The sequence below is a fragment of the Leptosomus discolor genome, chromosome 7, assembly GCF_034619465.1.
Source record: "Leptosomus discolor isolate bLepDis1 chromosome 7, bLepDis1.hap2, whole genome shotgun sequence".
Classification (NCBI taxonomy): domain Eukaryota; kingdom Metazoa; phylum Chordata; class Aves; order Leptosomiformes; family Leptosomidae; genus Leptosomus; species Leptosomus discolor.
The window spans coordinates 31352580-31375743 of record NC_141397.1 but is presented as its reverse complement, the minus strand read 5'-3'; the positions used below and the strand labels follow the sequence as shown (position 1 = coordinate 31375743).

At 45.7% G+C, this 23164-nt stretch overlaps 1 protein-coding gene across 1 annotated transcript in view; it reads left to right on the top strand.

The window, feature by feature from the left end:
* COA1 (cytochrome c oxidase assembly factor 1) overlaps window positions 1–21441 on the top strand; it is a 31149-nt gene extending 9708 nt beyond the window's left edge. Inside the window, exons 2-5 of the mRNA XM_086468335.1 lie at window positions 13290–13392; window positions 16270–16421; window positions 18273–18349; window positions 21098–21441. Of these exons, the coding sequence (XP_086324461.1) occupies window positions 13299–13392; window positions 16270–16421; window positions 18273–18349; window positions 21098–21194 (420 nt within the window). The 5' untranslated portion in view covers window positions 13290–13298 and the 3' untranslated portion in view covers window positions 21195–21441. The remainder of the gene's footprint in view (window positions 1–13289; window positions 13393–16269; window positions 16422–18272; window positions 18350–21097) is intronic.
* Window positions 21442–23164: the final 1723 nt, after the last annotated feature.

The following is a 23164-nucleotide window of genomic DNA, read 5'->3' as shown; positions in this document are numbered from 1 at the left end:
TGTGAATGTGCCTTGTCATGTATTAGTGAAATGAATTAGTCACATAGCACACCTTTCACAACCTCAGAAGAATTAGATTATGGCCCATACATTCCCATGTGTAACAGGAGCAGCTCTCCTCTTTGTGCATATACAACTATCACTCCACAGTTTCTGATTATGTTTTATTCATATGTAATCATAAATCACCCACAAATCAGTCCAAAGCCTAAAACCAATCAAACCATTTCATATTTCTGGCATGAGCTATTATGTTCTATTTGCACATCTGTCCAGATTAAAACATTTCTTCTTGTGATATGGAAAGATTCCAGATACATGGTGTTCAATGGGAAGAGGTGATGGCATGACATTTAGGAGATGTATGCTTGGGAAAGGGAGGAAAAGCAACAGAGAAAGAAAGGGACATTTGCTTTTGACCCACTCAGAAGAAAGTCAACTGAGCAATAGCTACCGAATTCATCCTTTGATTTATCGCTCTGCTTTCTGGGACTGTTTAGAGTAGAGAAGGCTCGAGGGAGATCTCATCAAGGTATGTAAATACCTGAAGTGAGAGTGTGAAGAAGAGGGAGCCAGGCTTTTTCGAGCAATGCCCAGTGACCGGAGGCAATGGGCACAAGCTGCCACACAGGAGGTGCCGTCTGCAGTGATGCAGAACATCAGGAAACACTTTTTCACAGTGAGAGTGACTGAGTGCTGGCACAGGTTGCCCAGGGAGATTGTGGAGTCTCTGTCCTTGGAGATACTCAAAAGCTGTCTGGACATGATCCTGGGCAACTAGCTGTAGGCAACCTCTTTTGAGCAGGGGGACTGGGCAAAGTGACTTCCGGAGGTCTCTTCTGACCTCAACCCTTATGTAATACTCTTATGCTGCTTTGGTCTCTTGTCAGTGAAAAAGTGAGGCACTCCTTTTTCTTGGTGGCTCCCTTCAATCAGGAACAGCAAATTTTGGAAATGCAAAGGGTGCTTCAGCAGCCAGGAGCTCTGGAAGGGACCCCAACAAGCATGTAGAATTTGCAGTGAGAAGGAATGAAAGGCTTGTGAGGTCAGGATGGGCAACCTTACATCTGGCAGGTTAACAGAAACAAAGCAGGAGTGCAAGAATTACTAATTACTTCCATCACTGAGTAACATTCCTATCCTTTTTGTTTTAGGGAAGGAGAGCTGTGACATAACTAATAAATATACTTCAAGTATTGCCTGATAACTACAGCTTTGTGCCAGTGGCACTGGGAGCACAGGAGGGTTGCTGAGAACTACTGTGAAAGGACTTGTCATGTGCAAAAGCAAAGCAGGGAAATCTGGATGCCTGAATTTTATGACATTTAATTTCAGTGCACACTACTGAGGCCTTGGTGGTTTCTGGGGTTATTATCATGTTCTTCAGGCTGAGTTACCATGTCATTCTCCTGCACAGGATGAAGATCAGCACATTGAGGGGTGCTCAGGTCCAGGAGCTTTACAGTGGCAGTTGCTCATGCTGCAAGCTGCTGCAGTTAGCTCTGTCCATAGACAAGAATCCCGGACTTTGGGGCTGTGCTGCAATCACACTGGGGGAAACATAGAAGAAAGGGTAACACACCTCCTCCATCTCCTGTGACTAGCTTGTCTTCTTCAATGCCAGCTCTCCTACGTGCTAAGAAATAGCTGAGATGGGCTTAATGCAGTGATGAACAGCAAAAGTTAGAAGGCAGGTTCAGTGCCAGGCTCAACACTGCCTTATCTCAGAATGTCACCTTCCTGGAACGGCTTCCCATCAGCATGGCAAGACAAGGTGGCAATTTCTTTTTCTTCCTTAAGGGCATTTAGCAAAAGGGCAGAATAGAGGAGGCTGAAACTTTCACAAACATGAACTCTGTAATGCTAAGCTGAGTTCACACAAAGGTGCAGCACTTTCAAACCATACCTGGCACATTAGGGCAAACCTGACAAACAAGATACAAAAATGGAATTGCAGCTTTAATGTAGAAGTAGCAAGTTTCTGACTGTCATACTGAAAATACAACAGCTTGCCAAGTTACAAAGAAGGCTTTTTTTTTTTTTTTTTTTTTTTTAATACACAGCAGTAGACAACCCTGTTATCAAATAATAATGCCTTCCTCTTTTGACGGTGCCATTGGAAGTCGAGAAGGAGCTCTTTTCACATCTTGCTCTATTCTGCCTCCACTTCTTACAAATGCAAGTGCCTGCAGCTGAAAAGCTCTGTGCTAAAGTGCCTGGGTTTCTCTAATGGAGACCTCAGAGAAGCACTGCTGGGGTTAACATATTGTTTTGCCCAGGCGTATACAAGTGTATTGCAGAAGGCGCTATGCAAATAGTGTTCACAGAGTTTATAATTTCCTGTTGGAACAGCAAAGAAAAGAAGGTCATTGATTTAAACCAGAGAATACAAATGATTTCCTGCCCACAAAGCTGCCAAATGCTTGGAGTTATTGATTTTTTTTTCCTCCCTGCTGCTAACCAAACACTTCTGGTGCTGTCATGGGCATCATCCGCTTATTGACTAAGTAAATATAACCCATTAAGCTGAACATTTTAAAAATAATAGAAAATTACAGTGGCTATAGTAAAAAAAAAAAATCTACATGCCAAAAAAAAAAAAAATAAAAAGGAGAAGAAAACCAGTTCCTGAAGTTAATGAACTTTTATGTAGATTCAAGTTTCTGGAATTTAGGTTTGCAACCAAAAGAGAGAGAAAGGAATAAATTGAAAGAAGACTGGGGGAAAAAAGCCCTTTTCTAAAGAAGCCAAAAAGGGGAGGATACAGGGAAGTGGATACTTAAAATTTTAAGACCCCCTAGGAGAAGAAAACATTATTGCAAAATTGAGATTGAAAGGGTAAGAAGGTGTGGCAGCAGCGTGGTAAAGGCATGTTTTTATTGATTTGTTTACTTATTAGCAGCAGGAGGTCTGTGCTGCTGTCTGAGTATTTTTTTTTGAAGCCAGAGCTGAGCACAGCTGATGCCTGGCCTCAGAATGTGTCGTTTGAAGATAGCACGTTCGGTATTAATAAATGTAGAACAATACTTGCTGTCAAGTTGGTTACAAGGCAGTAGTTCACTGAAGGGGGCCTGACAATGTCAAAAAGCATTAGACCAGAGCCAGCAAATGCTTTATACGCTACAGCTGAACCCAAAAGATGAATTAATGCTCTGGATCTGACTTTAAGGCATCTGTCTGCTCTGGGGAGCATGTGTCTGAAAAAGCAGGGAAACAAGTTGCTTTTCTCTCCTCCTCCAACCATCTGCCTATGCGTGGAACACAAGGAGCAAGGTGCAAGAAAACAACTTGTAATGTGTTGTAAATGGACAGGGATGCCCTGCAGACAAAACAGTCCTCAGGAGTAGGAGCACACACTCGGGAGAGGTGTTAGGGGCAACTCTGAACGGCAGGGAGACAGCTACCAGGCTGGGACACCACAGAGAGGGCTGCCTTTCCCCCGAGACTGGCTGTTGCAGGTGTGGCTGCTGGCTTCCCTGGCCAGGAGCCCTGTGGTCCTCTGGTGTGAGAGCTAGCAGCCAGAGAAGAGCCAGTCAGAAGAGACACCAGGAGGGAAGTAAACAAGCAGATTACAAAGCGATGAAAAATAAGGGTATCAGCCTTCCAGAGTGATTTAGAAGAAGGTGTGACTTTCCTCCACCTCCTCACCCTCATGCCTGTTGACTCAAGAATACTATTAAGGCAGGTAGTCACAGATTATTAATGACCTGTTAACAGCTTCTTTAATTTTCTAATAAGTACCAACTGTGGCTGCTGTAATTATTCTACTGGTCCTACAACACGCCCTGTGCCAGGCTGCAAAATACTTTTTTTTTTCTAGAGCACATTGTCATGCCTCTCAACATGTGTGTGCTGCACATGGGCAATTTCATACCTAAGTAAAATTTCATCTTAGGCTGGCAGAGCATTTTGCAGCCATTAAACATCGCTATCTTCCAGTGAAGTAGGAATCAGGAAATGTTTAGTCACTTATTTTTACACGTGTGAATTGAGACACCCAGAGTTTATGGTTTTAGCCACAGTGATACAGTGAGTCAGTCCATGAACTGCTTGTGAAACCTGGGAGCGCTGTCTTCTGCTTTGCCTGCACTGGTGTCATATGAACTGGAAAAGCCACGGGTAAATTGGAAGTAACATTCGGTAGGGGCCTTTTCTATCTAAGCAGAGTTCCCTGGGAGTAACACTATATAGAAGTGATTGTATCTTTTTATCACTCTTCCTAATTCCCACAAAGGGAGAGCTGAGTAGCACAGGATGAGAAAACAAAAACAAGCGGAAAAATGTGTGTGTTGTGGTCAAAGGCAAAGTCTTTCCTCTGCAGCCTTCAATTTAAGAAGTCTGTGGGCGTGGATCCCTGCCAGCATCATTACCAGCAGTGATTCCCCGCTAACTGGTCCTGTTCCCTTTTCTAATGGATCACAGCACACCTGTGTGTCTCCTGCATGCCACATTTATCAAATCTCATTGTATTTAGCCCTTGGTAATCTAGCATTTGATCAACAAAGCCCACAAGCAAGTATTTGAAGATTACAGTAACAATAAGTGTATGAGGAAATAACGTATGTTGTTAGCAGCCCTGTTTGAAAGCTACCAGTGAGGGCGTGGCTTGAAAATGCCATAAAGCAGCCTAATTTTCAAAGATCCCAGCACTTTTAGGAAACAGTAATCCTGTAAAGGTATTGCCTGTTGAGCACACACAAAGCACCTGATGTTCTGAAAAATCTCACCTGTCAACAGTATGTAGAAGTGTGGTTTGTGCTTTTATCCAGCTCTTAGACTGTCACACCTCCTTGTTGGGCAGAGCCCTACATTGTAGCTCCGTGGGAAAATCTTGTCCCCCTATCCCTAAACGTTGGAAACAGCCCTGGAGTTGTGCTGAGCCTGTCTAGGCTGGTATGTTTTAGCCTAGAGAGGGGATGGTGCATGGGCAGGGACACAGCCCAGGTCTCTGATGAACAAGTGCCTGACCTGGCTGAGGCATCCTGTGAAGTCGTTACACATTTTTCTGCCACAGCTCTGCAAAATGAAAAAAAATACCCTGCCTTCCCTAACAGGAGCTATAGAAAGACCTGAAATGTAGTGAACGAAATAAAGACATCATTTAAAGCGTTAGACAGATGTTTTTTCACTCAAATCTTTTCCCACACATGTTCTGAGGAGGAAAATACGGATTGCAGTCGGCTATTCTCTCAAATTCCTCTTGCCCTGACTCATTTTTGGAAGAGAAGCTGATTCATATCCAACTGTCTTGTAAGCATCCAGCATATCTCTTCCTTTTTCCTTTTCTTATTTTTTTGGGTTTTTTTTAACGGTTCCCATCATAACTTTTTTCCCCTTTTTGTCTTTCTGAGAATAGAATGTTTCTAGGTCAGAATCCCTGTTGGTCTTGTGCTGGTTTTGGTGTTCAATGCTTATTAAAAAGTCACGAGTCTTTGAGGTTATTTTTTCCCCAGATCTTAATTTGTGTTAACAGATTTAGCTGATACTGAACCAGTTCTGCTCATATGGGCAAGGACCAAGTTCTGGAAACAATCCAGGTGTCCAAGATGTTCGAAAGTAATTAGTTTTCCTCAAAGCCTTAGGCTTTTAAGTGTTGATCTAATGTATTTCAAAGGGACTTGACTTTTAGAAGAAAGGTAATGTCAGCATTTTCTGGAGGAGGGGCCCTTCTGGGGAGGGTGTAAAGGTGGGCACTTGAAATAAACTTACCACATCTGAGAATCTGGGGGGATTTAGGGCAACATTTTATTTATTTTGTGGTTTTGGTAGGAAGTGTGAATAAGAGGAAGGTGTTTGTGGAGTACCAAAACTATGTATTGCTAGAGTACTGTATAATAAAAGGTGTTACATCAGCAAGATGTTTGGCCTTAGGGCTGCAAACTTTGCCATCTCCACTGATGTTTTTAAAGGCTTTGTAAATTTGGCTTCATGCTGATCACAGCACAGTAGATCCCATCTTTTACCCCCTCATTTCCAGAAGCAGACACGTTACAAGGGAACAAGCATCATATGATTTACACTATGTTCCTGCCTTAAACATTTTTTCCCTGTGACAGCCTCCCCTGGCATTCAGTTCCTTTAGGTCACTGTCTACCACATGCCTATTTAATGCATGCACATGGATCGTATTGTTGAAGTTATTAAGACTACAGACTGGCATAAGGCTTATCAGGATTGGAGTCAGAGACCGTAAACTTCCAGGCACATACTAACTTTTAATGTAGCCACGTACAGCTCCTAGCCCAATGATGTCTGCAGTACCTCTGTGAACTTCTGTGACCATTTTCTTTTCTGTTTACAAAGTGAAATTTGACCAGTTTGCCAAGAAGGTCATTACAGACTCCTTGTGTTTCTCCATGTTTTTTCCCCATCTCAGGATTTAGTAAGTTGACTTAAAGCTTGATAGGTCATTTTTTTGGGGTCTGAGAACTTGTCAGTGTATTTGGCATAATTAATATATTGGACACAGATAAATGGCCACAGACTGGCATGAGAGCTAAGTAGTTACCACTGTGTAGAAAGCATTGCAAGCTCTTTGATCTTCCAGTGAGAGAAATGGTTTGGTATTCTTCACTGATCACTTACCTTGCAGATTCAGTGAACCTATTCTAGGAAACTATATACAGAAAATACATATCACGCTATGAAAACCTCCCTGGCTTGACAGTCCACTTCTGCTAAGCTCCTGCTAAGCACGGCCTGCTATTCCCTGTCATCCTGACTGCATGAGGCAGTCAAAGGACTATATTTGCTTTTTCTTTATGTGATTCTTTTGTTTTAATGTGCCTGTTTGGAAGCTGGGTTATGATGCAGGCTGTGGGGAGGCACAGGTACAGACAGTGTGGAGCAATTCTTTTGAACCTTGAATTGCAGCTCTTGTGACCTCACTTCCAGCAGTGGGGAAGCCAAGAAGCTGTCCTATAGCGTTCTCAGGTAAATCACTCACTGTTAAAACCATAAACACCACTGATCTTTTCTTCTTGTACCCTGGATACAACTTTTTCATTTACCCTACTTAGAAATTCCTACTTTTAAATCCTTTGCAATTCACCTCTAAAACACAAAAGGTGAACATTCACACCTCCCCCCTCCCCCTTGGTGCTCAATTACAGAAACATACAATTAGGGATGTTAATGACAGATTATTCCACATTAACCTATAACGCTGTGCTCCAATAACAACAAAAATGGGTCACACTGTAGGTATAATTATCCTGCTTCTCCAATAACACGCCCTAGTCGTGCCTCTTCTTTGCGATAGCCCTTGTATTTCAGTACAAAGTGTGGGCAGCGCTGGTTGTCTTGGAGGATGATCTGGAGCAGGTTGACGAACTGACTGGCACACGAGCCTCGCCTTCAAAAAGACCGAGCAAACTAGGATGTAGTGTCTGTGCAACTCAGGAGAAAGGCAAAAAAGGACTTCGGCACCTGCCTTTGTTACCTGCAGTTGGGAAAACAGACTCCATTTCACAGAGGGGTAAACCAAGGGATGGCAGGAGAAGGCTCCTTGGACAACAGGAACGGTCACCCCACTGTTTCTATCTGCCTGGCACTGGAGTGGTGCAATAGTCTGCAGGGGAAGAAGGCATGTAGGGAGGTGAAGGCAGGCAGGAGGAAAAGAAATGCGGTACAGGTGAGCCCACCAGATGAGGCTCTGTAGCTTGAGAGCACATGGGGAAGTAGGCAGTGGAGTATAGACGTATGAAGACGTATAAATATATAGAAACGTACAAACGAGAGCACCCAAGAAAGGAGAAGAGGGAAATGAAACTAAATTACCTGTAGGCACCATGTCAGGCTTTGTAGTAACTGAGCAAGCCACCTGCCTTGTAGTGTGTGCCCCAGGAGATGTGATACAACCACAAGAATAAGGTGTCTGTTTAGAGTCCTTAATCACTCTATTGGCTACTTTCACTTTTCTTCTTAATTAGCTAGCAGCAAAGTCAGAGAATAAGCTTATCACAGTTTCCTGGCTTGCCACTAATCTTCCTGATACCTAGAGCTGTCCCTTCAAAGCATTTTAACCAGGGTAATTTACATCATTCTAGGAAACGATCCACAAGGAGACCCTTGAAGGAGCCATTTCAAAGCTGGCTAAAAAGGTGTTTTACCTCCCTGAATGCCAAAATCCGCCTCTTCAATGCATCTAGAGAAGAACCACTGACAAAGAGAGTATTACTTTTACTTTTTGACTGTGAATTAAGCAAACTTCTTTTCTGCAAGTTGCTGAGCTTTTGGTGAAGGCAGATCAGACGTGCAAAGGCTCAATATTGCTGAACATGCTGGCAGGGGGCACAATTTGTGCTGTTACTTTTCAGAAATGAGGTAAATAGTATGTTGAGACTATTTCCATGAAAAAGAGGGAAATAATATGCTGAAATGATGATCCTGTTGAAACACTTCTGCTGTACTGTCCTCTCTTTGGTGACAGTACCGATGATGAAGGTGTTTTGTAGACAGTGACTGTCAAGAAGCTGTCTCTACAATGTCATCCTGGCATGTTATTAGTATAGAAATTGGCTCACATCCAGGTGCCTTATGAATCTTGTAAGATCAATGGATGGTCAAGAGAGTAAGAATGTGAAATAAAAGTGTGTGCTTGTGTGTGGTTTGCCTGACATTGCCCTCCTCTCCTGCGACTTTCATGACAACCTGGATGGCTTGCAGAAAAGCTGGACCTGGGGCCAACTCAAATCCCACCAGCCCAAGGGAGAGTTTCATTGCAGAAGGGTTTGGCAGCAGTTCCAGCCTTGAAGTTAGATGCTCAGGTCTGTGTTCAGGCCTATTGATATGTTTTAATTTAATTCAATAGTAGTCTTTTGCCGCACATGTTTAGTGTGTCGTGCTGACACTTCAGGACTACAGTGGTTCAAAGTGGTTTAAAGGTTCCCAGTTTCTTGTATTGGTGGCCTGGTGGTATATTGTCTTGGCGTGGCCAAGACACCCTACCTTGGTGGGTAGACAGTGGCCCAAATCGAGATAGCCAGCAGTGATCACACTGAGGTTGCATGGAACAAGTTGCTTCTCTCTGATTTCAGAGCACTATTATTGTTTCCTGTTTGGTCTGTGATCGCACCCAGAAGCTGGAGGTGCTGGTGGAGCTTGATAGTACCAGGAGGAGGAAATGCCTTCCCCAAAGAACCTGCAGCCCCAGCTCCCTCGCTCAGGTCTGAGGCGAATAAAATGGATGTTTGTGGCTTGGGGAAAATGCCCTTGCTTCACCACTACCTGCCTTTGGTGGAGGTGCCTGAGACCAACTTCTGCCATGCAAATTTTAGAATCCAAAACAGAAAATCTGAATTTGCTGAAATAAGGGAGAATCTCTTAAATCCAGCTTATTTTTAGAAGATCCTCTGTGGAGAAAACAAAGTCTAATTAAAAACAGTCTTTATTGTTGCAGTAACCCACCATTTCACATGTGACCCTCAGAGTCTTCCACCTCTCTGAGTTTGTTAAATCTTCTTGTTAAGTGCCTGAGTCCTGCGTAGTTTCAAAGAATACTACCTTCTTCACCATATCTTAGTATTTTCAAGGCACAAAATGAACGTTGTCCTTACTAGGAAGCTCTGCTCTTTAATATTTATTTTTAGAGAACAGTACTTATAGTGATTTAATGTCTCTTCTTTTGGTAACTGTAGGCTCAGTGTTTTTCTGTGTGCTAATCTCCACTTAATCTTTCTTACTACTGCAAATAGCACAGGGGAAAAGATGTTTTTGCAGAACAGTGTAGCTTGGAAATTGTGCTTTTTTTAATTACTGGCTGTGAAGAAATATGTTTTTCCACCAGTTCACTTGCATACTTTTTAGTGGTATAACAGGTTCTGAGGGGAGATCTCTGCCACAGATAGCAACCTGAACTTCCCTTCTTAGGAGGCGATTGCACGTTGTAGCTGTAAGATTCTCCTAAATGCATTGTCTTACAGTTACTCCCCAAGTGGTGAATGAAGTTGAGGGGGCTTAGTCCTTCGCTTTAATAACCTCTATGCTTTGCAGGCTGTAAGTAATTTTCAGGAAGGCTCAGGACAGGAGGCATGCCTGTGGGCATGTCTCTGCTTCCCTTCCCTCATGAGCCACCTCCATGGCACTTCAGCAGAGCAGCAGATGGGAGCAGCAAACACAGTTGGCCAGAGGGCAGAAATCCTAGCAATGAGTCCTCACACACAACAGCTCCTTACTACATTTCAGTCTCCAACAAGCTGACACCATTAGTATCACAGAATCATAGAATGGTTTGGGTTGGAAGGGACCTCAAAGATCACCTGGTTCCAACCCCCCTGCCATGGGCAGGGACACCTCCCACTAGACCAGGTTGCTCATCTTCAGTGTCATCATTCAGAAGTCAGCAGCAGCTGCATGCAGAGGGATGCTCGAGGATTTGGATGCAACATCCGGACATCCACGCTGCAAGGGAACACGATAGCAGGGACAGGGGGCAGCAGCCTCCTTGTGAGGGGTGCACTGGGCTCCAAGGACATCTCTGTCCTTGCTTTTGGAAGCTAACAGGGAATTGTGGGATCAAAGAGAAGGTTTGCAAGGTCCTGAGAGGCTTGTTAGAATGTGCAGCCCTGGACAGCTTCCCTCAATGCACTGCCATAGGACTGGCTTGAGAAAACGGCTGAGAAGAGGGAAGAGAGTGTCAAGGGCTAGCCTCTGGATGGGGTGGTCCAGCCTGGAGGCTTCCCACTGTGACCAAAAGCAAGCAATGGAGGTATTCTCCTTGTTATGGCAACAATCACCTTTGCAGAGCCAGTGTGGGCTGTGCAACCTGGCTGCACCTCAGCCTGCCACGTCCCTACCTCACCAGGACCGGCAATGGGCAGCAGCTGCAGGCAGGGGCAGCACATCAGGAGCAGCCGGGAGCACTGCATGGGGCAGCAGTGCTTACTGGGCCCACCATTTCTCAGCTGCCAAGCTCCCTTGCTTGATGGCTCTGTCTTGGCACGGCACGACGGGGGCACTCGCAGCCGCTGAGCTGCTGCGAGCGGAAACGGTGATGAAAGAGCACCTGCCCGCTCAGCACGAAGCTCCTCTTACTTTCCATCCGCAGTGTTTGGGTGCGAGCAGACCGTGAGACCTAACAAACCTCAAACCCGCTGACAGCGAGTTGCAGAGCCTCTAATTTCCGCCCTTCGCTAGGCAGGTCCCCTAGAGCCTTGGTTAAAGCCTCCTTGCTGGTGCAAGAGCTCCACATCTTCCCACTCTTACTCAGCAAACTGCCGGCAGCACCCCCCACCCCCAGACATTTGCGTTCAATTACCCTGAATTTTATCACAGAAAGCAAATTTTGCCCGACTGCAACTTTGAAAGGGGCAAAACCAAATGCCGTGGGTCACAGCCTGTTATATCTGATCTGGTCTCCAGATTTACCACCTTTCTTTTTTTTCTCCTTCCTGTTATGTGGCGTCAGTGTCAAATCCTCCTTTTGGCTGGACAGATCTTACAGGAAACTCAGTTATTAATCAGATCATGCAGTTTAGGGGGGTGGGGGTGGGACAGGACATGACAATGTTATAAATTGCAATTTAAGGAACGCTGCAAACGCAGGCAGGCGAGCAGAAAGTTCTTGCGGTCCTTGTGAAATGACTGCTGCTGTTTCTCTGTAAAAACACACTTATACTTCCTCTGCTGCAACTTGTCACACCACTCAAGTTCCCCAGGGGAAGTGAAGAAGAAAATCCATCAGAGAAGCAGATCAGGAGGGAGAGCGATGGTGACTAACTGGACCAATGGCACAATTTGGAGGTTTTGGGGGCATAAAATAGACATAATACCCACATGCTTCTCTGGGTTGCTACCAGTGCTAGCCATCCATAAATTTGAAGTAAATTAAACAGCATATGTAAATATTAAGAGCTCTTAAAACCAAGGGGACTAATTAACAAGGAAAGCCTTTGACTAAGGGGTAGCGTGTGTTATGACTGAAGACTAGTGCCAACAGGGCCGTAGACAAAAGTTGCAGTCACAGTTTCCCTCGGGCTAGAGGATGCAAGGGATGGCATTTGGGCATGTCAGCAGAGCGAGGTTGCCTGTGTCACCCTGACCCGGACACAAGGGGAAGGAGTCCTGACATTTGCCTCTCCACCCTCTCTAAACTGTCATTGTTGGCTGAGCAATACCTGACTAACACATACCTGAGGGATGGTAGGAGTGGTTTTCACAACAGGACAAAAATGGCCTTGCCCAGGACACATTTCTGTAACTGGTTTGGGCCTTGGTTTATTAACCAGCTCTCACCAAGTGTAACACTTCAGTCACACCATTGTGGCATAGGGATCAAGGTGTGAAACCTTTGGGATTAGAGATCCCCTACAGCTTCCCCAAGTATTCAGATGTCTTCATGCCTACATCAAAAAAGGACAGCCTTTTGCTATTTATTTTTTTTAATTGCCGTCAAGACCATTCCTCCCTGCCGTCCTAGCTGTGAGAGAAGCAAGTGCACAAGGCGACACTCGGATGCTCGGTCAAGTCCCATCCTGCCACAGCCTGAAGCAATACGCTACTCTCCCACTGACGACTCAGCTCAACTCCTACTAACCTGCTGTGGGCAGGAGCTCAGGCTCCTCAGGCCACACAGTCCCCCTCTTACCCAAACCGTGGAAAGTTTTTAGTAGATTGACTTTCTCAGAGGTGTTTCTTATTCTGCTGGGTCATTCATTCAAGTGCCAAAATTGTGACTCATTGTAAGGGCAAGCCTGGACTGGGGGGGCATGCAGGAAGGAAGAAAAATGGCTTGCAAGAGCCTTCCTGTTTATCCGCGGCTTGGGAAAAAAACAACACAACAGAATACACACACCCTGGCTCCATTATCTGTGCTGGCACAGCGGTGGCTTGGCTCTGTCCCTTACCACTCCAGGCCAAATCCAGCCCTGCCGCGAGCGTGTTTACTTTAGAGGAGTTTACTCGAGAGAGAAATCCGGCCCCCGGAGCCTGAATGCCCACAGTGTGCGAGTGAGGGCACAGGCACCAGGAGCCCCTGCCGCGGTGCGCCTTGACGCTGGCCCCCGGCCACACCGGGGAGGTCATTTTCTTCTCGGCAATTAGTGAAGTGGTGGCATCGCGAAAAGAAGTTGAATAAACACGTCCAACCCAGCTGGGTCCCTGGTTAGCTCTGTTCTCACCACTCTTCCTTCTGGGCGCACGGTGGGGCCCCAGCGAGCAGGAGCCCGATGCCTGTGCACTGTGCTTTCATTCAGGCGTGGTTGGAAAGGGCTTTCAGGAAAGAGGAGGAGGGGGGAATAGCCCGTTTGCTTTCTTCTTTTACAACAAATGTCTTCCCATTTTCTTTTCAGGGAGGAAAAATGCCAGCTTCTCTAAGAAAACTGCAGCAAATGGCTGTTTTCATGGGACTGTTCAGCGGTGGGGGATGCATCGTGATGTATAATCTTATGCAAAGTAAGTCTTGGTGCTGTTAGCAGCCTTATTTCCCCTCTGCCCCTTTCATTTGCTTTTGTGTGGCAGGCAAAATAGCAGCATGCAGGATGCGAAAAGCAGATGAAGTTAAGGGTAGTGTGTCTGAGCCTCAGGGTTCTGCCTCTGTGGGCTCCGCTTTGTTCAGCCCCAGGGGTGCTGCTCTCCCAAGCTGCACAAATTTCCAGAGGTGGGTATTGCATAGGGAGCAGGCTGCTGGGGTCAGGAGAAAGTCTGGTTTCTGGGGGGTTTCCTGAGGGTGAGGGTGAAGTGACAGCTTAGGCAGTAATGCAGGTTCTGTTTCCTACTGACATTTTACAACTAGGCAGGAAGAGAGGACCATCTGTGAGAAAGTATTAATGTCTAGGGGTTTTATCTGTAAATATCTCTGTGGTGCTGGCCCTTAAACACCACATGCCTGCGAAGTGCTAAGATGTCATTAGTTTCTCCTGACTGAAGGGCAGATAAGAGCACTTAGCATTGAGAAGACCAAGACAAGGAGAGAAAAGCTAGACCAGTGGCATTGCTGTTTATAGACAGGTCTAGTTGCTACATGTCTTTGGCCAAGAATCGAAATTATTAGTCCAATGATAAATGTTTCTTTTTTTCTAAAATTGTTTCTAGATGTTTAGCATCAGACCAGAAATAGGCTTTGCCTCTCTTTTGGGGGGTGGCGTAGGCCTTTTGGTCCTACACCTCTCCCTTGCTGGTGCTATCAAATGATACTGCTTTTCACCTACCCTTGTGTCAGAGCATGCTGCCAGAAAAGTGTAGCCAAGCCTGATCCTCAAGCCCTCAGATAAGCTCTGAAAGCCCCCCTTCATTTTACACGTATTAATAGCAAATCAGACAAGGCTGGAAATCAGACTTTAACTTTAGGCAGCTCATGCCCTCAAGCTCTGGAGTACACGACAGACATAGGATCCTCTTACACTTTAAAATATTGAATCTGGCTTTAACAAGGACATTAGCATTTTTTAATTTTCAGTTTCAGCGTTGTTATCTAGAAATCTCTGGGAGGGAAAAGAAGTCACCCCCTGTGCTATACAAAAGTCAAAGGTCTCGTTCCCTGCATCACTGAGCTGTGCGATCAAGCGGCACAACGATCAAGTGGCTACTTCTTACTCTGTTGCAGTATCGGTGGCCACCGAGTCGCTGTCTGATAACTCGGTGACAAGCCAACCAGGCTGTTGAAAGGACACTTTCTGCTGCAAAGTGTGTCCTTCTGTAGCCTCCCACAGACACTGGGACCCTTCCTCCCTTGGTGCACACCCAGGGCTATCCCAGTTCCTTCTGCCTTGTGCACAGAACTGGGACCTGTGAGGAGCAAGTGACTTCTGTAGTGGTGGGAGCAGGGGGAGAGGGGAGCTTCCCTCCCCTTCCTTCAGGCTGAAGGGAAGTTTGCATGCACGTGGGCTCTGGGAAAGCTTGTACAGACACTCACTTAATCCTATTTCCACTCACTTTCTTCACCTCCACACCCTCCTCATGGCAGCAGTCTCCCCAGCCAACCCCAGCATCCTTTCATCTCTCCTACCGAAAAACGTGTGGACAAATGGGTTAGTCAGGCATTTTATGTCAAATACACGAGATGCTAACAAGGAACAGCTGAGAAAAAGCACCAGAAAACTTGAACCTGTTTCCCCTCCAACCTGCAGGATGAACACAACATACTTCTAACATGGTCTGGGTGGCTGCTTGCCGTGAGCTGTAGGCACTAAAGGGCTGGCGTGCTACCAGGCCTTTTGCTGGAGCTCCTTAGGATGGCCCAGGGAGCCGGGGAGGCCCAGCACAGGCTGCAGCCTAGCAAAGCTGTTTCTATGCCAACTGGATGCTGCCTGTTCACAGGGTATGCCTGTAATTAGGGACAGGGGGCAGCACCCTTCTGCCTCACGCTCCAAGAGTAATACCAACTGGCCAGAGACCAGGAAACAAACATTATATCTTGTCTTAAACTCTTTGGAAGGCAAGAGCAAAGTTGCCAGAGTAGGCTTTTCACATGTGCATGCTCTTAGCTTAACTCCGCCCTTCTCGACGTCAAGAGAGTGAAGTTAGGCTGGCGTGAAGCACATCTAGAAGTCTCAGTTGCAAGCCTGAAAAATGTTTATAACCAAGTCTCTACCTCCATAAGGAGGGTTGGCACATTTCCAGCCTCACGGCTCTGCATTGTGTGGTGGTCACCAATGGGCAGCATTTCCCAGCTATATGTAGTAAACAGACATTGATAAATAGTGTTTTACTACAATTGTCCCCCATGTGCCAGCACTGCAGCATCCAGTCTACTGTGCTATTGTTGCTGCTTGACCATTAACTCTAATGGTGCTGCTTTGTGCCTCCCTTTTAAGGCACCCATCAGCAGAGTTGCAGCTTCATGGCTGCCACTTGAAATGCTGGATCAAGACCACAGCAAGAGTTTCACAGCAGCAGTTCCTGTCTCACACCAATGTCTGTGACGTGCTCTCTGTTCTTAAAGTATTTTCTGTACCTCTTTTAAAAAAAATTTGAATTACCTTCAGAACATTTTCAGATATTCATCCTTATGCTTTTTTTTTGTTGTTGTTGTTCCTTTTAGATGACGTACAAACGTACGCAAAGCAGGGGGACACAGCCATAAGCTGAACTGTATATCAGTATGGAACAGGATATATTCAGAGCCCACTTAAATGAGCTGAATAACATTACAGTTCAGCAATGCTTCTCTGATGTAAGTGTGTGTTTCCTCCTTTAGCCAGAGTTCTCCTAATGAATAGTTTTGGACTGTTTTTCAGGGAGGGTGTGGTGGTTTGGAGGAAACGTCTTTTTCTTTTTCACTTCTGTTTTGATTTTAAGCAATCTCCTCACTACCCTGTTTCTCGCACCTAGAAAGTTTTGCCAGGACCCAGTATTATCAGCAGGCTTTGGAGCAGCTGAACAGCAGTCCTGATGCCCTGGAAGCCCTGGGTGCCCCCCCTCTTAAGGTTCACAACATCCGACTGACAGATGGGAGTAATCACGTGGACACAGAAAAAGCACAGGTAACGCTGGGGAGGTGGTGTCACAGAGTGGCTTCCCAAGGCAAAGGGTGACAAGAGATCAGCCAGGGGATTTTCAGCAGGTCACAAGTCACTTGGGGGCACTGGAAGGCAGTAGGATGGGATGCCAGTTGATTTAGAAGAGGAACAGATTTCCAGAGTATAAATCTATGCTCTGATGTGAGGGACCAGGAACAGCAAGAGCAGCATCTTCATGCTGTGCTATGTGGGCACATCGCAGAATGCCAAGGGACCTCCCAAGCCAGTTGATCTCCCTCCTGCTACTGGAAGCCACAAAATTACTTTCAGAAACGTATCAGATCCAGCTTTAAAACAGCAGCTGCCTCCCTCTCTCCCCTCCCCCTGGATATGACACACACTAGTTTTTAAAGGTTTGTTCAGAACAGAGTTTTATAGCCGTTTACGAGCTACGCTGTGGTACAGCACAAATGCTGTGGTTTTTAAATGCATCTCTAAGTCTGCGCCACGGAGGACAGCTGCCTGGAGCGGGACTGAGCGCTAGGGTTACATAGCGACTGGAGAATGCTGCGCTGGGTGCTGAAGTGTTGCACAAGGCTGCCGTGCGTCAGCCCAGGGCTGGGCCAAGGCAAAACTCACAAACACAAGCCCACTTCCACTCCATGTTGCTGCCTGAAAAGGATTCTCTATCACCGTTTTTACCCCTTAATCCAGGGCTGGCTGTGACCTCTCCAGGTCCCTCACTGTGGGATCTCGTCACATTTGAATCATTTTGTTCCTCCTGATGAGTAGTTTTGAGTCCTGAGGACCAAGTAAGGGCACTAAGGAACAGGGCAGGTGGTATAGTGAAGGAAAGGGGCTGGTGGGGCAAGAAAACTCAACCTTTAACCAACTCATAAAATTCTGCTTTCCATGTCACTCCAGCCAGGCTTCACCCACATGATATCCTGGACCAAAACACTTCTCAGGTTTTAGAGATTCTACCAGGAAACATATCTTGGGCCTAAAATGTGCAAAAGCCCCACGCAACCTCTTATGCTGATTGAAAAGGAGAACCTGTCCCACTGATGTTTTCCTATGTCACTGTTTAAGAATGCTGGTCGCTGGGGTGACTCAGGGTGAAGTCAAACCCTGCCTTCTGCCGACCTCACCCAAGACACAAACCACCGACTTCTCCCTTTTTTTCATGCTCCTGCGCATTCATGTTCTCATGAAATAAACTGGTTAATCATCATTAATTATTGTATCATGTACAACATTCCCAGCTCCTGGGACTGCCAGAGAACCTCTGGCATTTTCTCTTTGTGATTGCAATGCCACCAGCAAACGCTACACCTGAAACATTTCTTTTATTCAAACATTAGACCTAGTGCAATTAGCTGTGGTCACTGCTACAGCTCCTAGCTTTGTTTGTTAAAGGAGTGGTAGAATTTGTGACACTGAGAAGAATCATTGAACATCTCATTGCCTTGATGAGTGTTAAGGGACTGGTCGGTAGGGGATCTCAACCTACAGGCTTGTTATGGTTATGGGGAGCTCTAACATAGTGCAGGTTGCCTCTGGATCACCATGCATTCTGGTAAGGAAAGGTGTTTGCTCATAAATATTTCCGAGAGCGAGTGGTTTTCCCTGGGGGTTGCAGCTGTAACATAGTACATTCTTTCAGCAGAGAGGGATTAATGCATGGCAGAACAGACATACTTGTATAGCCACGCGCTCGTTAGCCGTTAGAAAAGCTTAGTGAAACTCTGAAATACAGTTAAAAAAATAACTAGGGCCTAAGTTAAAAAGAAGGTGTTGCATCTTTGGCTGTAGGAGTAACTGTCCGTTTCATACACACTTCACTGAACATTTAACATACTTTTACATTTGCAGATAAAGTTACCAGTATCTGGAACAAAATCAGCGGGTTACCTCTACATTAACTCGGAGATGGATCACTCCCGTCAATGGTGCGTACTGGGGAGGTGCCAGGAGAAATGTATAGACGCAGGGAGAGAAGCAGTAGGAGATAAGAGTGAAGCAGGATATTTGCTTTAGTCATCTGTGTTGCTGAGATCATGCGCACAAAGGAATCAGAAATTCATATCTGAAGGTCCTGTGAAAGGTTTTTACTGTCATTACAGTAAAAATGTAAATTAATTGAGAAATATATTGAATTCATCCCTATAAATACAAATAGAAGAGCAACACAAGCCGTTCATTTGTGAGAATTGTGTTCTGCGAACTACAGCTCAGTGTATATACAACTACTGTGAGCCAAGGTAATGTATTGTCCCCTCCACCCCAAGCAGGTGCAGAGGCCGTTGAACAGCAGTCCTAACTCCAGCCTAGTATTATGTATTGCAGTAGGGGAATTACACATTATATGCGAGCCTATCAAGGTGAGCTAAAAATCATGCAGGATTTTTTATTCAAGCCATCCGATAAATACTGTCCTTATAATTAAGTGCTAGAACAGATACATTCTAGTGGCAGGATGCTCTGATTCCACAACATGTAGTAGCAACTTTACATTTTTGTGGTACTGAAGCCTGAAAACTTCCCTTGTCAAGGGCAAAGTGGTTTCTAGACCTGAGCAAAGTATTACTACATGAATTCAAAGTCCATCTTCCATTGCAAAAGAGGAAATTTTATTATCCACAAACCTCTTCACATGTACTTGTTCTTGGAGTTTGTTAGGCACTTCTGGTAGCTCTATTTAGAAACTCAAAGCTACAATGTTTTTCCTCAGCTACCACCAGCCATATGGTAATGTTTTCTTGTCATAATTAGATGAGCACGACTCACTGGATTTCTCTTCTGAATAATTATGGGAAGTAAGGTGTAAAATGATGGGAGGAAGGCACTAGGCTGGGACTTGAGAGACTCAGGGCCTGGCCTCCTCCCTAGTGACCAGAGATAGCCCCAGAGGTCCCCAGCCACTGCTCTTGCACACCTTTGCCTCCCTGGGGCCTGGGCTCTGATTTCCTCACTCCTCCTTATCCCCTCCTCACAGATGGAGGGAAATAACAGTTCCCTCCTGTTTCACTGAGTTACGGTGAGGATAGCTGAAGATTGCAAGATGTTGAACTGCAGCAATAACTGAAGCACATGCGTATCGCAGAGTTGTGGTTGGTTTTTTTTTTTTTAAATAAGCTCTCCAGGCATTTCTTCAAGCTTAAGAGATTAAAAATAAAAAGCATCTTCTGTAAAAGGGTTTGTGGCAGACAAATCTGTCAGACTTAATCATCTCCACCTACACGTGGGGTCCTGTGCACAGCTCCACTTGGGGCTAGGCAAGACTTGCTGTCCTTGCACCCTGCTGAGGAACTAAAAGTAAAATGGCTGGTTTCCATCTGCTCTGCGAAGAGGAGCTCCTGAAATCCCCAACAGGAAAAACCAACACATAAGCAGGCAATCCTGGTGGGGCTCTGCAGAGTATGCAAGTGGGCATTTCCAGTGGAGACTGGGGAGGCAACCAGACCAATGCAGACACAGTTAAGTGACACCAGGAGGTAAGCGCTCGGTGCAAGGGTAGCTGAGGCTCCCAAGCCACTGAAATGGAGCTTCTGAGACAGAGTGTGCAGTCTGTCCGTAGTGGTTTATTTATTTATGTGGTTGCTAAAAAAAGAGGGCAACTGAAGAAAGGGAAATTCGGAGTGCGTGAGCTGGTTTGGATTGGAGAAGGCATTCACTCAGGTGCAGGCAGCGCAGGGATGGGGAGGGTGCCCAGAGGCGAAGGCAACCAAGGCACCAGTCACAGAATCACAGGATGTCAGGGGTTGGAAGGGACCTCAAAAGATCATCTAGTCCAACCCCCCTGCCAGAGCAGCCTGCCCTGAAGCAAGCGCAGGGAAGGGCCGAGACCCTAGGCCACGCTGAGGGGAGCGAGCTGTTGCTCCTTCAAGCCCTGTTATAAATGAGGCGGTTGCTCATCCTGGGTCGGATGGAGGCGGAGGGCTGGCGAGCGAAGAGCCCTGCCACAGACCCATCGCACAGAGGTGCGGCAGCCTAATTACCTAGTTGTACGTATGCGGCACTGACTCCAGCAAAGCAGAGCTGGGTGAGTGCCAGGAGCTTTTGAAAAAAATCCTATCTCAGTACTTTGAAATAATAGTCCTTCCCAGCTGGAAAAGCAGCACGAGCAGTCTCACAGAAGTGAGCTTAGAGCAGAGCTTAGAGGAAAGAAAAAAAAAAAAAAAAGAAGTGTTCCCCTCAGTCTCCAACAAACATAGTTTTCCCTCTCCTTTGAGTAACCACTGTTGTTCCCTGTCAGGGTTTCAGCAGCCACACTGAGCAATCACACAGTGTTCAAACTCCTCCATGCCAGGATAATTCCTTAGCAACATGGTCTGGCTCCAAGGCTGGAGAGGAGTGGAGTGAGGAATGCACCCGCAGGATGGAGAGGAAGAAAAGCACCAGGTCGGGGGAGGAATGTCCTATCTAAAAATAGCTGGCAGGATTTTATTTGAGTTGCAACAAATAGGAACATGCAGCCCAGACCTTTAAATCTGGACTGTGCTATGCTACACTACTAGGGAAATCAGCTTTCAGTAGCTGGCACTCACAAACCAGGTTTTAAAACACTTGAGAGAATTTTTAAAAGCAATGAACGTGTGGAACCATTTGTTTCTCCGTGCCAGCTGTTTCTACACTGACTTTACTACTGTATTAAAAGTGATTAAAAGAAGTTAAAGATCTCTTTTGGTTTGCATCAGCTGGTGCCTTCAGGATGTCACCTTGAAACTACGCAATGGCCAGAGTATTCCCGTTTACCACTCCCCAGTGGAACGCATTGGTGTGCAAGAAGGCTAAAAATCAAAGGCAGCTGCTTCTTCACTTCCCATTGAGCTGAAGGAGCCATTAATCGATTGCATCCTGCTGTGTCTGTGAATGTACACAAGTGACAATTTCACTTAAGTGGGTGCTCTCAAGAAGATTTTCTCCCTAAGATTGACCTCATTGTTGTCATAATTGTAATTTCTTTCTTTTGCTGGTTTATTCATATGTTCAGCAGAAGCCTAAAATAAATACCTTGTAAAAGACTTACTGTTCCAGAGAAGTCATGTGTTATGCCCTGTGTGTGCTGGTATTGCGAATTTGAAATAAACAAACAAACTGCCAGGAAAATTACATTTTTTGCTTTTTTTTTTACAATTGCAGACCAAAGCCAGGACAGTTGGGCTGCTCTGTGATGGCTGGAAGACTAAGTCAGCTTCTCAAAGCTATTCCCTTGCTGCTTTGGTTTTCCTCCATTTCTCAACAAGGTGTTACCTAAAGCAGGAGGGACGAAGCAGTGAAGGTGAAGCTTAGCAGCAGCTCCCTCCACTCCTAACAAATAAGTCAGATATCATGTAGATTCGCACCCTCACAGTTATCATTAAAAAGCTGACGAGATAGCCGAGGCTGCTTATCCTAAGTTATGAATTCCACGAAGAGACTCGCTACTCGCACTGCTCATGCTGCAGGTTACTCAGAAGAAGCCACTGCTTCACACCAGCACTGCCCAACATGGCTTCGGGGGAGCACACTTACTCAGGGAGGAAAACACGCAGGAGGTGCAGAAGAGGTAAACCAGCCATGGTTCACTCTGACTACAACAAGAGACTTTGATTGTGCCTTGATTCTGTCAGTCAGGTAGAGAACTGCCCATCACCAGAAGCAAGTTGAGGGATAATAATAAAAAACCCCCAACCCTTAAACTAAACTTACACAATTTCTACCCTCTGCCTCAAACCACACATTTGAACAACTGCAAAGCCTGAGGCGCAGTCCGAGACACTGAAAAGACACAAGTAACTGTCCTGCCTTCATACCTTGAAGTGCAAGCCATTAACAATGTCCAGAAGAGTATTTTGGCTTTATTGTAACAGGGCAGCTTAATCAAGCTGCAGCTAGGGAAAGCCCAGAGCTTATACCACTCAATTCCCTTCCCCGCCCCGCTCCATCTCAACATCCAAATTTGAGTCCTAAAAATCCACCAAAGGCACAGACAATGCAAAGTTTTTCAAGAGTAATGAATATTATATAGAGAAGGGAGAGCTGGAGCAAGGAATCATTAAAGACCAGGGAGCATTTTCCTACCCAGCAAACTGGGCAAGGTGGCTTTTGAGCAAGTCTGGAGAACAAATGCCAATGTAAAAAGAAGGAGATACTAAAGGACCACAGCAAAGGCTTCTGTAACAAACTATTTTAGAAGAAAATGATACACATCAGCTTTAGTTTGGGCTTCACAAAAAGCTGTCAGGATGAACAGTACGTGTGAGACCTGATCTGACCCATATGAAGGCCCTACACGCCAGGGGAAGGATTAGGATGAATCAAGGAGAGGCAGCATGTCCCAGCTTTAAGACTGAAGTCACTACTATCTGGTTTCACAAAACAAAATACAAACATTAGCCTTACACTACTGCAGCCCACCTAGCAAGAAAACCACCTGGGACATGTGGAGCTCTCCTGGCCACCTTGTGTCTCAGCTTGGTCAACCATGGCTTTTGGTCACTGAAAAAGTTTGGTGTGGAATCAGTTGACAAGGAAAAGCCAAATCAACCACTTCACATCCATCAGTTATCACTTCCCTGGCTGCAGCTTTCACTTGTTACTAAGCTGCAAGGAAACTGTGGCTGTGGAGAGCAACCCCAGCCTATTCAGTCCCTCCCTGTGCCCGCGCTAGAAGCATCTGGCACATGCTGCCATTCTCCTGCCTGTTGTCACCAGTGTGCACTCGGTAAGCCTGGGACCTACTGTGGCTGCAAGGTGTACAAGCGTCCGGGAAACCTTCCCAT